General features: G+C 40.6%; 1 protein-coding gene across 1 annotated transcript in view; it reads right to left on the bottom strand.

The window, feature by feature from the left end:
• The window catches only part of LAMA3 (laminin subunit alpha 3), a 242,944-nt gene that overhangs the window by 109,206 nt on the left and 117,187 nt on the right, over window positions 1-16,551 (bottom strand). Inside the window, exons 20-24 of the mRNA XM_058556902.1 lie at window positions 15,492-15,624; window positions 13,409-13,551; window positions 11,190-11,287; window positions 10,568-10,721; window positions 1,925-2,085 (exon numbers count right to left, since the gene is read on the bottom strand). Coding sequence (XP_058412885.1) covers window positions 1,925-2,085; window positions 10,568-10,721; window positions 11,190-11,287; window positions 13,409-13,551; window positions 15,492-15,624 — 689 coding nt within the window. The remainder of the gene's footprint in view (window positions 1-1,924; window positions 2,086-10,567; window positions 10,722-11,189; window positions 11,288-13,408; window positions 13,552-15,491; window positions 15,625-16,551) is intronic.

Here is a 16,551-nt window from a genome sequence, read left to right as displayed (position 1 = left end):
ATGCCATTCAGACAAAGGCCATGAAGCAATGCTTATGGCTAATGGAATCCCAGAGGGGTGCTCTTTCTTTCTTTTGTTTTGAAATCACTCCTCTGCTTGGCATAGATATTCTCAGGTTCTTCTAAATGATTCAGAGAGTCACCAGGGTCATTCTGAATGCTTCCTCCCATTCCCTTAGCCATCTCTGCTTTGTATCCTGCGGAGTAGGGATCAAGCCATGTGATCTGAAAGGTGCAAGGAGTCAGAGAGCTGAACTGGAGAGTGGACTTGGATGGACAGGATATGGAGAAGCCCTGCCCCAGGCCCTGTGGCCGACAGTCTCCAGGACTCAGGTGGCAAGGTGACCCACCCATCTGGGAGTGTACATTCCAGTGGTTGCTGACCTCATCTATAAGACGACACTATAATTTTCAGATAATGACAGAACATTCTGGGAAACTTTTTATGGCCCATCTGGTGCTCCTATTAAAAATCCAAATGCAATTATATTCTTTGCTTTTTTTTTTTTATCATCACGCTAGAGATAAGAGCAGATTAGACTTTTTTATAAGATTTTTAAAAGAAGCTTTCACAGTTTCTTTTTAGAGCTGCTGAAGTGTGATGTTAATTCAATAACCATTTCATCAAGTCTCATAAAAGTTTCCATTCTAAACCACTAAAAGTAATTCTTTCATGAGTTCTTTTATTTGCAAAACAGGGAAAATGTCCAGCTACTTCAGGTCATCTTGGGTTTGACAAAAAGCAACATGAAAGTAGAGGAAAATGTTCAAGGCCTTGGCCAAGAACTGGGTGGGCTCATTGCCATTCTCTACCTGCTGTCTCAAGACACTCTGACTTCCAATGCCATTTATTATACAATTAATGTCATGTGGAAACACTCCTGACACTGATTCTTTAATTAAAGCATACTCTGAACATTTGCATATATTTTGAAATATTATGCAAAGAAAACAATTTTTAATAAATCCTTGTCAGAGCTCTTAGAAGAGATGAACTCCATCAGGGTGAATTTTAAAATCTTTTGTCAAATTATTTTTCACCTGATGATCATCAAACATTAATTATCCCCAGTTCTGAAGGGCATGTTGTGAAGGCAGGTGTGACAGAGAACGAGTCTTTTTCCCTATGCCATGCATCCATGTACTCTACACAGCGTTGGAGGTGAGAGCACTGAGTTCATTGCCCCACACAGGGGTGACGGAGAATAAAATAAAGGTGGTGCTGCTTCATGTGAATCTGAGCCAAAATGGTAAGTAGGACATAACAGACATAACAGCTTTTCAAGAAAATGCAACATTTTCAAGACACAGCCCACAGAGAAGCCTCCCAGTACCCACATTGGGGGTGACATTGGATCACACAGCTAGTCACCTGCTTGTTTTTAAGACTGGCCTTGTGGAATTAATAAAAGAAACCTCAAATAAATTGGAGTCAGGAAGGCCTGTAGGGGGAGCTCTCAGGAAGAGACCTATGCTTGCATCTCCAACAAAGCGTAACTACTTTACTACCCCAGCAGGAGGAAGGAAGATTTCTCTCCCTGCCTGGCTACAGCCCAGCCAGTGAGAGACTGTAGCAACCCAACCAACGAGAAGCCTCTAAACTTTGGACATCCAGTTTCCTCCAATGGACTCTCTGTTTATTAGAGCCCCACCCAACTCCCCTTTTTCCTCTATAAAAGCAAGCCCCTTCCTTTGTTTCTCTGGATTTGTTTATGGTCTGCCATAGCCTGCATATCCCAAATTGCAATTCTTTTGGTTGTTCTGGAATAAAGTCATTTTACGGGTAAAACAACTAGCTAATTTATTCCTAAATTGACGGCCTCAAAAAGGAAACAACTTTCTAATCCAGATAATAACCAAAGTTCTCAAAGCAGACTGCCTGATTGTTCAGTGACAGAGGCACCCCCCGGGGCAGGACTGATTACCTGTACTTGCAGCTGTAGATGTTCACCTGGCCTGCCAGGACAGACCTCGAGCTCTCCAGGTGCACATCAACCACAGACAGCTGGTCTACTTCTGTGGCATACTCGAGCACGACCACGTAGTGGCCAACCTGTGGGACCCGCAGTCGCAGGCGCAGTTCCACCTGTCAGAGAGCCGGAGCAGACAGATGTGAAATGTACTGGATGCATTTACACAGGAAACGGTGAAAATAAGGCTGAGCAGAAACTTGGTAATAGTCTTATGTCATCATAGTAAGAAATGTGGCCCTATAGGTGAGGATGCCAGATAAATACAGGATGCTCACATAATTATTGATTGATTCTCTGAAATTCAAATTTAATGGGGCATCCCATATTTTTATTTTCTACATCTGTACATCTGGCAACCCCACTTATAGGGGCTTCTACTCCTTCTACCTATATATTTGCCTTCTTTCTCAAGGCAAAAGACACTCCAAAACTTGAAGTAAAAAGGAATTTCCAATGGGAGATAAGAAGAATGGAAGTATGCCTTGAAGCTCTTTATTCTTTAAACAAGAAACTTTAAATTATTTAGATGGAAATATTATAAAGTGACACACACACCCAGCTCCTGGGATAATGACTAATAATACCTTGGTTTTCATACTTCCAATCCATTTCTATGCCTGAAAATGCACACATGTAGTTTTTTTTTCTTTTAAGAAAAACGGTGATCATTGTAGGCAATCATGGATGCTTTTGCACCATCACGGCAGAGCTGAGGAGCTGCAACAGAGACCATATGGCCCACAAAGCCAAACATATTTACTGTCTAGCCCTTTACAGAAAAAGTATGCCTGCCCCTGACATTGCCTATTGGTTAGGACGTTGCAGTATGGAGTCATCCTGCCTCTAGCTGCATGATCTTGAGCAAGTTACTTAACATCTGTATCCAAGTTACTTAACACAGCATCCTCCTGTGTAAAAATGAGGATAATAATAGTACCCACCTCTTACGATTATTATAAGAATTAAATGAATTAACATGTGAAGAGTTCTTAGAACTGTATTTGGCATGTTGGAAGCACTATATAACCTGCAGTGAATATAATTGTGATTATTGCTTTTTGCTATGACTTGGTTTTTTTAGTCAACAGTATTTCATGTGTCTATATTAGTACATGCAGATATACCTCATTTTTCTAATGACTGCCTACCATTCCATATATGAATGTAAAATAATTTAATCCCCTAATGATGGAAACTTAGGTTGTCTCTAATTTTCCCTACAACATACAGTGCTGTATGATCATCCTTACATGTATATATATATATATCCTTATGCTAGCATTTCTATAAGATTCCTAGAAGCAGAATTGCTGGGTCAAAGTGTGGGCATATTTAATGCCTGAGCCAGTATTGGAACTACCTTCCTTAGCAGTTTAACCCAACCCACTTTAGCCCATAAGCTCAGGCCCAGCCAAGCTTTACCACACTTAATTAAAATCTTCCTGCCCCTTGCCTTTAGGAAATTCACGTGTACCGTTCCTTCTGTGCAGCTCTGAACCACACAACTGCTATTTTCCACAGTGATTTTTCTATCACTTAAATAATAGAAAGACTTCACTCAGGGAAAAAAATGTGGATTATCCACACCACTTTTCCACTCTGGGTTATAGAGTGAAGTATGGCACTGCCATTGGTCCGTGTGGGGAGGTTATTACTAGCATTTCTCTGGGCATCTCCAAACAAGGGAGATGTCTGTCTTTACCCCACCACAAAACACATACAGGCCAATGACGTATTGAGTTTTTCCCAGAAGTTATTATTGGCTGCCAGTTCTATCATAGCACTCTATTATAAATTCTATTACTCTTTCCACTCTGAGTCCTGTGGACTGATTTTTGTAAGACTTACTGGAAAGGTTTAAAATACATTTGATGATAAAAGTGGGTTTTGAGAAACTCAGATAAAAGACAGAAGATGGCAAACAGGAACTTTACTGTTTGCTGTTTGAGTTATTTATCTTTAAAAAAGGGAACTTCAATGGAACCAATGTTAACTTGGAGGAATCTCTCCACTTTTATGGCACAGAATTGCCCTCACCTCATTATCGGTGTTTCAAGATAAAGACATAAAAGATGAGTTTCTCAAATCTGCTGCTCACACAAAGCTAAGAGGGATAACTAACAATGTCTGATGTCAAAATGGGGATTCAAAATGAGTTGGTCAATATATACCTATTAAACACCTACTCTATGCCAGCCCACCAGCAAGGTCATGGGAATACAATGAGAAACAAGACAGATCTGGTCTCTGCTCTCAGACAGACTTTAATCAAATAATTAGATAATTAGAGAAATACAATGTGAAATTATATATATGACAAATGCTCTGAAGAGGTGCTATGGGAACGTGTAAGGGGGTGCCTGAGCTAGTCAGGGAGATGAGCGGGGAGGGGAAGATTTCCCTGAAGAAGGAACAGCTTAGCTGAGCGCTGGAGGACAAGGGAGAGATGATCAGGACACGAGGGGAGGAAAGAGCATTCAGGCAAAGGGAACGACCTGCAGAAGGAGGCTACCCTATGACATACAGTGCTGTAGGGTAGCATATTATGTAGGTCCAAGAGACTGAAGGCAGACCACAGTGGCGAGGAGCAGAGAGCAAGAGGAGGTATGATAAAATTGGGAAGTAAGAAGGGTAGCCGTGTAGGCCACTAAAAATTTTGCTTCTATCCTAAGAGCAATGAGATGTTATTGTAATGTTCCAATTGTGTATGTGTGAGGGTGGGGTGAGAAGATGAGTGATGATTAGATATTTCTATCAAAATGAGTATGCTGACTATAGTGTGGAGAATGGATTGGGAGATGCAATGGGCAAGAGCTGATGTGGGTGAGCTAATTAGGAAGCTACTGCAGAGATCCTCATAAAAGATGATGGTGTATTGGACAAGAAAGATAGATGAAGATAAATGGAGATATTGAAGAAAAGTTTGGGAAGCAGACTTGGGGATAGGATGGCTTTGGTGGGAGAGATATGGGAGAAGTTATGGATGACCCTAAGAATTCTGGTTTATACAGTTAGATGAATGGTGGTACCATTTACTTTGGCAGAGTACACTAAAATGGAATTTGAGAGCTCTTTGAGACATTCAAAAGGTAATTTCAAGAAGGAAGTTGGCTATGAAACTCTGCATATAAAAGGAGAGGTATGACTGAACATACCAGTTTGGGAGTTATCTGTGTAGAGTTGGTATCTAACACAAAAGGCATGGATGAGACTGCCTAGGGAGGAATATAGAAGAGCTAAGACCGAACCTTGACGAATTCCCACATTTAATGGCTAGACAGAGGAGGATGAGCCTGTGCATGATATTTTGAGGAAGCAGCCAGAGAGGAAGGAAGAGAACCATACTACTCATAAACTATGGAAAATAAGGTAAGAGAGTGTTTTCAAATGGAAGGAGTATTCAACAGGCATTGAAAGCTGCTGACAAGTTAAATAGATGAGTAGATGAGTACTGAAAAATATCCATTGGATTTAGTGACAAGGATGTCATTGGAAACCTTTCCAAAATAATAACAAAAATAATAATAATAATAATTGTTATTATTATTATAATAAAGTGAGAGGTGAAAGCCAGACTGGTGTGGGTTGAAGTGTGAGTGGAAGGTAAAGAATTAGAAATAGTGAGTGTAAACAGGTCTTTGGAGAAGTTTGGTTGTGAAGGGGAGAAGAGTTAGGGAGCAGTCACTGAAGGATAGTGGGAGGGGGAGGTACAGTTTTAATAAAAATAGGATAGAATTTAGCATTTTTAAAATGTGAGGGTGACTTCCAGTTCAGATGGCACAGTGAATTCACGTTTGCTGTACCCCTTCTGCTCCAAAAGACAGCAACTATAAATAAAATGTTTTAAAAGGAAAACAAAAAAAATATATTTGGGATTAGAAGTAAACAGATGATGGAATAGTAAAAAGTAAAAGAAAAATTCGAATTGGCACTGAGGCTGAAGTCACAGGCCTGCTGTCTTCCAGGTCTGGAAGCAGGCTGTTTTGGTCAGCAATTCAGCTCATGTAGAGTAAATACAACTGAAGATGCTCCATATGAGACAGCAGCCAGATCCAGGCTCATTTTTTCTTTTTTTTTTGGCAGGAAAAGATTTGCCCTGAGCCAACAACTGTTGCTAATCTTCCTCATTTTTTTTTCCTCCCCAAAGCCCCAGTGCATGGTTGTATATTTTAGTTGTAAGTTCTTCTAGTTCTTCTGTGTGAGCTGCTGCCACAGCATGGCAACTGACAGATAGGTGGTGTGGTTCTGTGACTGGATAACAAACACGGGCCACTAGAGTGATGAGAGTCAGGCTCATTTTTTGAAGTCAAGGATGAGGGTTCTCTCAACTCATGAAAAGCTGAAAAAAAATTGCTGACAATCTGCCACTTGGGTTTTAGCTTTATAAAAAGCTGTGGAATTTGGGAATCAAAGATCAAAGATGCAGCCTCATGACCAAGAACTGAGTTAAGCCACCCACTGGCTCAGTGTCTGAATCTGTGCTATCCTTAGCATCACAACAATAGAGGTGGCATATTATAATGCCTGGTTCTGGGCTAAGGCTCCAAAGTACCAGGTAAGACATTGCAAAACTAATAAGCTGAGATAGGTGTAGAGAAAAAGGGAAAGATAAAAACCTCTCATTCAAAATAAGCCAATACACCTGCAAACAAAATAAGCCTTCAAAACATAAAGAAATCTAATTTTAAGATAGACAGGCAACAATATCATCAGTTAGAAGATGAGTTTACTCCCGATGAGATGAACTTTATGGAATAGTCTGACAAAGACTTTAAAATAAGTATATTGGTCCCTAATCTGAAATCCCCAAACTCTAAAAAGGAAATATTTTTTGTAACTTGTTTGGTGGCAAAACCTAACCTAACCTAACCAGTCATCACTTGGTAGCAAAATCTGACTTGAACTGATAGAAGTCTATGTATATAGTCTTTCTATCTCTCCCTTGGAGTGCCTACTCATGCTTTTCATTGGAGAAATATTAACCTGTTTCATTATAGGGTGTTGCCCAGGACCCCAGTGGAGACTGTGTGTGTGTATGTGAGTGTGTGTGTGTGTGTGTGTGTGTGTGTGCCCACATACCATTTTATCTTTTTAAAATCTTAAAAATTCTGATTTGAGCCAGCCCTGATGGTCTAATGGTTAAAGTTCGCCACTCTCACTGCTTTGACAGCCTGGGTTCGTTTCCCGGTCACAGAACCACACCACCTGTCTGTCAGTTGCCATGCTGTGGCAGCAGCTCACATAGAAGAACCAAAAGGACTTACAAGTAGGATATACAACCATTCACTGGGGGGCTTTGGGGCTTCAAATCAAAAATTCTGATTTGATTTTGATTCAGAATCAAAAAAATTCTGATTTCTGAAATATACCTGCTCCAAGAGCATTAAGATACTCAAAAAGATAAATGGAGTAACCTCTCTAAAAAGTAAACAAGTTAGAAAACAAAAATTGGCAGAAAACAATAAAAATAAGTATGAGAAAAAGCCAATTAGAAATCTTTGAGATTAAAAGTATAAATTAAACTGAATTAATTAATACACTGGATAAAATCTAAACTGGTGATAGTGAAATAAAACATTCACGTATTCTAGAAGAGTCTTAGGAATTCACCCAACAAGAGCCAAAGAGATATAAAATATGAAAGAGCAGTTTGGAGGTAGATTGAGAGGCTCCAACATTCATCCAGTCTGACTTCCAGAAAAGAAGAATGTAAGGAATGGCCTCAAAATAATATTTGAAGAGATAATATCTGAGAATTTCCCAGGATGAAAGACATAAATCTTCATCCTGAAAGTGTACCCTGAGTACTAAATGGATAAATAAAATAAATTTGATATTTAATATATTTGATATTTAAGAAAGATACTTGTTAAAACGTTAAGAGTAACCCCTAAAAAACTGGAAAACAAAATATACCTACCAAACAAGCAGGGAAATAGAGAAAACTGTCTCTAACAGAAGTCAGGAAATGATAAAAAATAAAAGGTATATAAAAAGCTAGTAAACAAAGTAAATAAGATGGTAAAAATAAGTTGAAATATGTCAGTAATCACAATAAATATAAATGGATTGAAGTCATATTGTAAAACAGAGATGCTCAAATTGAAATATAAAAAATTCTAGCTATGTATTTATTGACAAGAGACAGAGGCTTGCCTGGTATACAACAGGTGGGGCTGACTTAAAAAGATGAACTGGCCAGATTCTCTTTCTCAGAGAGAATAGAGAAGGGAGACTCAAGTGGCAGTGAGTGCTGGAGTGAGGAGGTAACAAAGAAATGGGACCAGAGCAGCCTTCATGGCATGTGTGTGAGGTAAACAGCAATGAGGAAGCAAAGGAGGCCACTCAGAAGGAGAGGTGAACAGACAGACACACAGAGAGAAGGGGAGGCCTATGTTAGAGCCAGGTAGCTCTGTCCCTCAAAGATTTCTGGGAGACCTGAATGCACTCAGTTCCTGCCCTTGGAATCCTGCCAGACATCTCCGGGGGAAAAAATACTCCTTCACATGAGCTAGATTTAGTAGGTCGCTCTTCCTTTCAGCCCAGAATTCTGACTATAATACACACCAGCAATATGGCTAATAATTACTTGAGCGACGACTGTGTGCTGGGAACCCCAACGAGTCCCACGTGGATTATCTTAATTTACTAGTACCAATGAGGTAGCTACTATTCTTATCCCCATTTTGTATAGCAGCAAATTCAGGCCCAGGAAGACTTCACAGCTAGTTAATGGTGACCCAAGACATGAACCCAAGCAGATTTACTCCAGAATCACTCCTTAACCACCACACTACACATAGTTTCCAAAATGGAGGAAGGATTACCCTGCACTGCTCCAGGAGATGACCAAAAGTTAGACATTATAATGAACCAGATTTTGGCTTAATATAAAAAAGGACTTTCTAATAATTATGGTATATTTAAAAATGGGATGAGCTACCTCTAGAAGAACTGAGTCTCCCATCAATTTAAGTATTCAAAAGAGGCTAAATGAATATCTAACAAGGATCATGTAGAAAGAATTCTTTCACAGGAAGGGAAATCAGATAATTTCTAAGACCTCTTCCAACTCCATTAGTCTCTGAATTTTAGCACAATGACCTATTACAGTGCTGTCCAATAGAACTTTCTGTGATGGCAAAAATATTCTATAATCTCTGCTGTCCCATAGGACGGCCCCTAGACATATGTGATTACTGAGCACTTGAAATGTGGCTACTAAACTGAAGAACTGAATTTTTAGCTTTACCTAAGTTTAATTTAAGTTTATATAGCCACATGGGGCTAGTGGCTACTCTATTAGACAATGCAAGTCTGTAAGCATTCAGATAAAACAGTAAAAAAGACTGTTAAATAAAACTGGACAGCCCAGGGCTTAGTTTTATGCATCATGCCAATATAATAGCTCAGTGCTGTGGCTTTGGGCTAAGTCAGAGGCAAGGACACCTCCTGATGAATCATTGGCGTCATTTCCTGAAGATTAGTCTGTCTCAACTGTACCTCCCTGCTGTCTGCGGAACACATACACGTGTATCTGTATATGTGTATATGCACACATAGGTATGTATGTGCACATACCTATGTGTGTATACACATGCCCAGCATGGGTAGGCAGGGATACAGCACACTGTTAATACTAGAATAGAGTGGAAGTAAGATCACTTTGTTTTTCTTTACGCATATCTGTATGTCTTACCTGTTACAAGTATATATTTTTTTGTAAAATAAAAATTCTAATAAAATAAAATGAAATAAAGACTAAACTTAAGAAATATCCTTAAAATCCTCTAACTGCTACCATGAACACATTAGGAACGTAGTTTACAAACAGGTACACATCTAAATGTTCAGTGAGAATTAATACCATATATTTTTTCATTCTACACATTTAATCCCCCAAATGAACCTTTTTCTCAAAGTACAAATGGAATGGAAAAGGAATGGAAATATAGTGGAGGAAGCTTTTCTTCAGTGTCTTCATTTGGAGCTGTTGTGTTGTATGTTCTTATTGATTGGTTGTTATATAGTACTTCTAAAATCAAATTTTAAATTAGTATAGTTCTAAGTTGTTTTGAGGTTCAAAGAACTCCTGGAAAAAAAGTAATGCCAAGACCTGTGGTAACCTGTCCTCTAAGCCATGAGGGAGGCGCCGTGGGGTGTAGCAGTTCCAGATTCTGAGCTCAAGGAATTCAGCTGTTACAAACTGCTTAGCCTAAGGAGCTGAACAGTCAGTAAGGGTTGCATCCTTTTAGGGTAAGCTGTCTGGAGGCCTTTTATAGAGATTTTGCCCTGAATCAGGAAGAACAGGATGCCCCCTTATAAGTCCAGGGAATCAAAAGGAAAGGATTCTGTGATTGCCCATGTTCCCTGCCATGTCTAGAAAGTGCTTAAAGACTAACCTCACCCCGGCTGAGTGTGGTGTACCACCCAGCTCTAAGCTGAATCAGAAAACTCAGTGCACCTTTAATTAACACCTCTGAGGAATTCTTCCAGGTTCCCCTGAATTTGAGAAGGTACTTCGGCCAAGGGTTTTCAGCAGACACAGATGGGGAGGTAGTAATAGCTTTGACAGTAAATAAAAGGCTGCCCCACCTCTCTCCCGCTGAGGTCCGCCATGACTGGGTGTGCGGGGGTGGGCTGCCTCACTGCCAAGGGTCTTGGCTCCCCATCAAGCAGGAAGTATCTGGCCTCACAAGCCAGGGCACAGGGGAATCGGGTCACTGGCAAATGCTGGTAAAGCAAGCAACTTCAACAACAACAACAAAATACAACAGTTATAACTGAGAACATAACACAGAGCATCCCCAAGGACTCTTATCCATTCCATTCATTCATCATTCTTCAAAAACTTTTACTAAGTGCCGACTACAGGAATTGGGTGGTAAATTAAGGAAGAAATAAAGATCCACAACCCCAGATTCTATCTTAAGCTCTTCCCCTTACCAGATGCATGACCTCGAGGGCATTATTTGAGCATGCATCAGCATTTCCACATGCTAGAGGGTGGAAGTCACTCTTAAGGGCCAGCTACAGTGTGCAAAGTGCTTTGTGATTCTTACGTGAAAGCCAGTGGACTGCCACAGAGAAAAACCACAATTAAGTAATTATGCAGAGCATCCTGCTGCAGTTGTGACCCTGAGGCCTATCGTGAATCCTTGCACCAAAGGCTCCTGAGTGAGAGGACCTGGATGGTGCACCTGCCACCCATACTAACTTCTCTTGGGGAGGTCCTGCATCCGCACACGGCTCTGTGACTGGCAGCTGCAGCGAAGGTGCCTCATAATAGTCCCTGGGGAGCAGCACCAGATAGTCCTAGAAAATCAAGACCAAAAGGACAATTACTCACTCTGGCGGTGGCCCTACTTTAGTAATAAAATAACCAAACATACTAGCTGAGTTAATAATAGCCAGGGGAAGCTTGCTAGTTAAACTCTCCACCTCAACTACTTTGTTCTGCCCTTGACTCACAGAACACACAAAACAACTCATCACAGGTGCTTTCAGCATTGAAGATAAGCACCTTGGGGTGAATGTTTTTATTTTCAAATCTCGGGAAATTTTACTGTCTCTTCTGGGTTATTTATAAATTCAAAAATAAAGATAATAATAAACTGTAAATTGATAAAGTGTTCCTTTGAAATACTGGTTGCCTTCATCAGCACAGAACATTGAGTTGTAGATCATGTATTATGGCTTTTTATTCCCACACCAGAGCAATGCTCGCCTGGTTTGGTATAAAAAGTGATGTTTTGTGATCTTGGTGAATCGTAGGCTGAAACTGGCCCACTGCCTGGCCTAGGATACGAGAGGAAGAACATGTTCCACTGGGTGTGCCAAAGGAAGCCCACAACGTCAATTCAGCTAAGCAGCTCTTCAGGAAAGAGCAGAGCTCCGGGCTTCTGACACGTGGATGGTTTGACAGCTTCCCGGCAATCCTGGCATCACCACCTCTCTGCGGAGGGAAGGAGGGAGGGAATGTTTGCCACAACTGTGAGAGATTCATACACAGGCCATAAGGCTTCTTCTCTCTTCACAGCCCTCAATTTCTCTCTACTGCAGAAGAGGAGAAATGAATGGGAGGGGAAAGGTAGAGGCTCAGTGGTCCACCTCAGTGCTCTTACTACCTGAGTGAGTTTTAATTTTAAAGTGGTTATTGTTCTATTAATAAGCTTCCTTAGGTTGGGACCACATCTCCTCATTACTTTATGGTCCCACAGATCCTAAAACAGTAAAGGTTGATAACAGGTGCTCAATAAAATATTTTTAGCAAAAACAAGGTCATAATACGGAAGTATGCATATGAATTACTACCCAATTGCAGTGACTAAATGTCATGAAGCATCTTCCATGCCTATGTAGTAACATTTACACTGAACTTTTTCTTTCCATTAGTCTAACTTTGTACCCATTATTGGCCTCAATGGAATTTTCCTCTTCCTCATTTTTAACATCCGTGAAACATTCTTAAACTTTTTTAAAGCAACGAAGCTTTCTACCAAGAAGATGCATGAATGAACAACTGAATGAACAACATAAATCTTCACATTTTCTCTGTAAGATCCCAGATTTGGAAAGGACCTGTAAGGATAAGCATTGACCCTATTATATGGAAGAAGCAACTGAGGCAGACTTGGACTTATGGGACTTGCCTAAGATTTGCTAGCAATCAAACGGGTTGTGCCAGAAGGAAAAGCTTTACATTTTCCGCTCTGAGCGCAAGAAACCAAGTATTGTCAAAGACTTTATTTTGAAAGACCTTGCTATAAGCTAAAGCAGACATCAAAAAGGGGTCTCTCAGATAGTGGTTTCCATCCCTTCAACTCCCCATGGCTTCTCTGGCTATTCTCTCGTGTTCATGGGCACAGCCTCTTCCTTGATGAAGAGTTCATTGTCCACAGCCATCTGTTTGGTGAGACTATTGCCTATGTTCAAGGCAGAGGAAGGCAGGAGGAGTGTCACAGAGAAGCACTGGCTCGTCCAGGCTCTTCCTGCTCCTTCCACCACCAAGAACTTCACTGATTTTAGGATCTTCTCTTCCTCTAGCTTCTTCTGATTCGTTCTGCATAATTCCCAAAGAGGCTGATGTTTTTAGACGCACTTCTGATTCACGATGAAAAATCCCAAAGAAATGTTTGAAAGGCTGGGACATACGCTCATTAAGGTTTTGCATTTATTTTCATAACTTCGAGTCATTATGAGTTATAATTTGTTTTTTGTGGGTTTTTTTGCCTGTGAGAAGCTGGCTAGAAGAATATAAAAGATATTTTAAGGTGGTTCCTAGGTCATTATGTCACGTGAGGGCAACTGTCACCATAGGTTCCTGTGTCTAAAAGGGAACCAGCTATGATTTTGATATCTTATGGTCACTGATGGTTGCTGTGGAGGGGACCATCTCTAAGCCGGGAAGAATCTCCACTCAGAACTATCTCTTACCAGGAGGACTCTCTCTGCCTTAATACAAGCAATCCATGTCCCTGGCACAATTGAGAATGCGTCTGCAAAACCATTTCCAGGGACGGTGACAAAGGCTGGCTCCTTACTCGGCAGGAAGATGATCTCTTTGCTTTGAGCAGCACCTATCAGAAATAAAAGGAATTGCTTAGGGCATTTTTCTAGCAGTCAATGTTATGATTTTACATATTCAGTTTTGAACATTCAGTTTACATCTGAAAAAGTTTAAGATGGTTTACTGATCACATGTCCTCATCAGATTTATTGATCTTATTTTAAGAAATCGTATGAATGCACATGCATATATATAAAATAGACTAGAAGGATGTTGATAAGATGTTAGCAGTGGCTATGCTGGGATTGTAAGTAATGTTTTAATTTGTTAGACGATTAAGTATATTAACACATGTAAACTGCTTAGAAAAGTTCTTTGCACATAGTAAGTGTTCAATATATTACATTAGATATTAAATTTTTTTCCCTTTTATTTATATGTAATTAAAAATTTTTAATTTCTATTGAAGAAATTTTAATTTCTATTCTATTCATTTTGCAATAAGAAAAAGTTTTGTTTTCTGTTTGTTTATTTTCAGGCTGCAATGTGTTTTCTTCTGCATTAAACAAATAGAGGACCTTCTGTAGAAGGTTCATAAACAAACAAAACTGTTGCATCTGAGTCTAATTGAAACTTTTTCTTCAGAAGAAATGTTTACTCCAAATCCTTGCATCCACTCTCTTGTTCTACACCCATCTATGGGGCCCACTATGTGTCAGGCCTGGACTCAGGTACTGGGGATGAGGCAGCGAACACAGCCAGCATGGCCTTTGCTCCCTGATACTGGAGACAGGGGAGGTGAGAGGTTACAGACCAGAAAACAGGAGAATATGGTACAGTGTGGACAGTGGTACTGGGGAGGAGGCATAGGTTACTACAGGAATACACAACCAGGGCTCCTGACTCAGAGGCAGGGGCTTAGGAAAGCTGCCCCAGAGGATGAGAAAACAACCAAACTGTATTCCAACTGTTCGAGGGCAAACTTCTGATGAGATTGTCACCTAGGAGGCAGTGGAAAGAATCTGGGGTCTGAAGACAGACTTGTCTACAAAGACCAGCAATGTGCTTAGGCAATTTACTATGCCTCTCAGTTCTGTTTCCTCTTCAACCCTCTCCAGTTCACAAAGCTCTTATCATGTAAGGAAATGGATGCTAAAGTAGTCTGTAAATGATAAAGTTAAACCAGTTTACTAGTCTTACTAGTTCTTCCTATAGGTTATTATTTAATCAACCTCCAGCCTCACAAGTTTGGCTGACACAACTTGGCAACGTCATTTCTTCCCCCAAGTCTGACTCTGCTGTGAATGCCAAACAAAGATGCTTAAATTTCTACCCTAAATTAGACTTCCATTGGTGCCATTTTGTATCCTTTTGGGAGTCTCAGTGCTTCCTGGAATCTGTTTCCAGGACTGGTAGAAGCCCTAGCTCCTTAGAGAACAGACTTCCAGGCCTCTGACTGTGGTGAGATCTGCCCTCTGACTGTGCTTCTCCTCTGCTTTCAGGAATCCCTCACCCCTGAATGAGGTTGGCATGTTCCTTTCTGGAGCTCTCTTGGGCCTCATGCTTTACAGCATTCATCCTAAAAATTCCTATCCTCACCCATTTCTCCTTGAACTATTCGGTTTGCCTGAAACAATGGGAGAATTTAGGGCAGTAGGCCAAGATCTATCAAATAACACTGCAAAGGTGACACCCACTCTACCATGAATGCATTACAAATTAGCTTTGCCCTGTGGTGATACCATAACCCACAGGGTTCAGCCAGGGGACACAGGTTGTTATATCGATTTTTTTAAATGACAGTTAATGATCAATTTAATAGCAAAATTTAGATAAGCAGAATGTTAGAGATTGAAAGGGTAGCAAATGACAGGGCATCTAGAGAACTGTCCTGATCAGACCACGTATCAGCCTAACATTTTCCAAGCAGGTCAACTTTGTGAAAATTAGAGAAAACGTCCCACTAATTAATCATTTCTCAATCCAAAAGAGGCGTGAAAATTTACTGACCTGCTTTAGCCCAGGATGGATAAATAGTTACATGGCCAGACACTGCTTCAGCTCCAGGGCTAATATATCTCAGAATAACATGGAACAAGGAGAGACTTGACTTCCCCACACTCAACATCATCCTTACTTCATTCTGAAAAAACCCAAAAAGCCGTCAAGTATAGAAGAGACAACTGGTTAAAAGAAATGCCAGCCAAATAGTGACTTTATTCAAGTTTCACTACTGGGCTTGTAGTGTATACACACACACAAACACACAGACAAATACACACACATTTACACCCACTCAACAAGCGCCAAGTAACTAACTCTGTGGAAGATGGAATTAGGCAGGCCTAACGATACATTAAAATTACTTACAATTAAAGTTACAGTGAAAATACACTCCCTCAGCAACTGAGATCCTCTGTTGTAATCAGGCAGACAGAGCGGAATATTAGATGGACTAGTTTAGGGAAAGCCACAGTGACTGAGACAACCACCACTAGCTGGGAGAAATAAAAAGATGGAAGAGAAGGAAAGGAAAATGTATTATTTAACACCACCACCCCAATAGAGAGACCATTTGGGAGATAATAGAAAATACATATTGGTCTCTGCCCCCGGTTCCTGGCACAGAGCTCTGGAAATCCTTGTAATTTCCTAAGTAATGGGACCACTAGCAGCATCTCTTGTTCTAACATTTGTCTTTGGCCCCATTCCCGACACGAAGCTCTTAAAACCCTGTCAAATTCCTAAGTTATAAGAGCACGAAGAGTATCTTTTGTTCTATTGGGGTGACCCTGAGTGGGCTCTTGGATGGGGGCTGGTCACCAGAAAGACCAGGCCATGATTAGAAGCTTGGAATTTTCAGTTCTACCCCTATCCTCCAGAGAGGAGAGAGGGGCTGGAAACAGAGTTAATAATTGATCATGCGTCCCTGATGACGCCTCCATAATATCCCAAAAGTACAGAGTTTGGAAAGCTTCTAGGTTGGCGAACACATCCATGTACCAGGAGGGGACACACTCCAACTCCACAGGGACAGAAGCTCCTATACTCAGGATCCTCCCAGAACTAG

The sequence above is a fragment of the Diceros bicornis genome, chromosome 16 (genome assembly GCF_020826845.1).
Source record: "Diceros bicornis minor isolate mBicDic1 chromosome 16, mDicBic1.mat.cur, whole genome shotgun sequence".
Classification (NCBI taxonomy): domain Eukaryota; kingdom Metazoa; phylum Chordata; class Mammalia; order Perissodactyla; family Rhinocerotidae; genus Diceros; species Diceros bicornis.
Note: the sequence above shows the minus strand (reverse complement) of the source record. Positions and strands in the feature narration are given on the sequence as shown.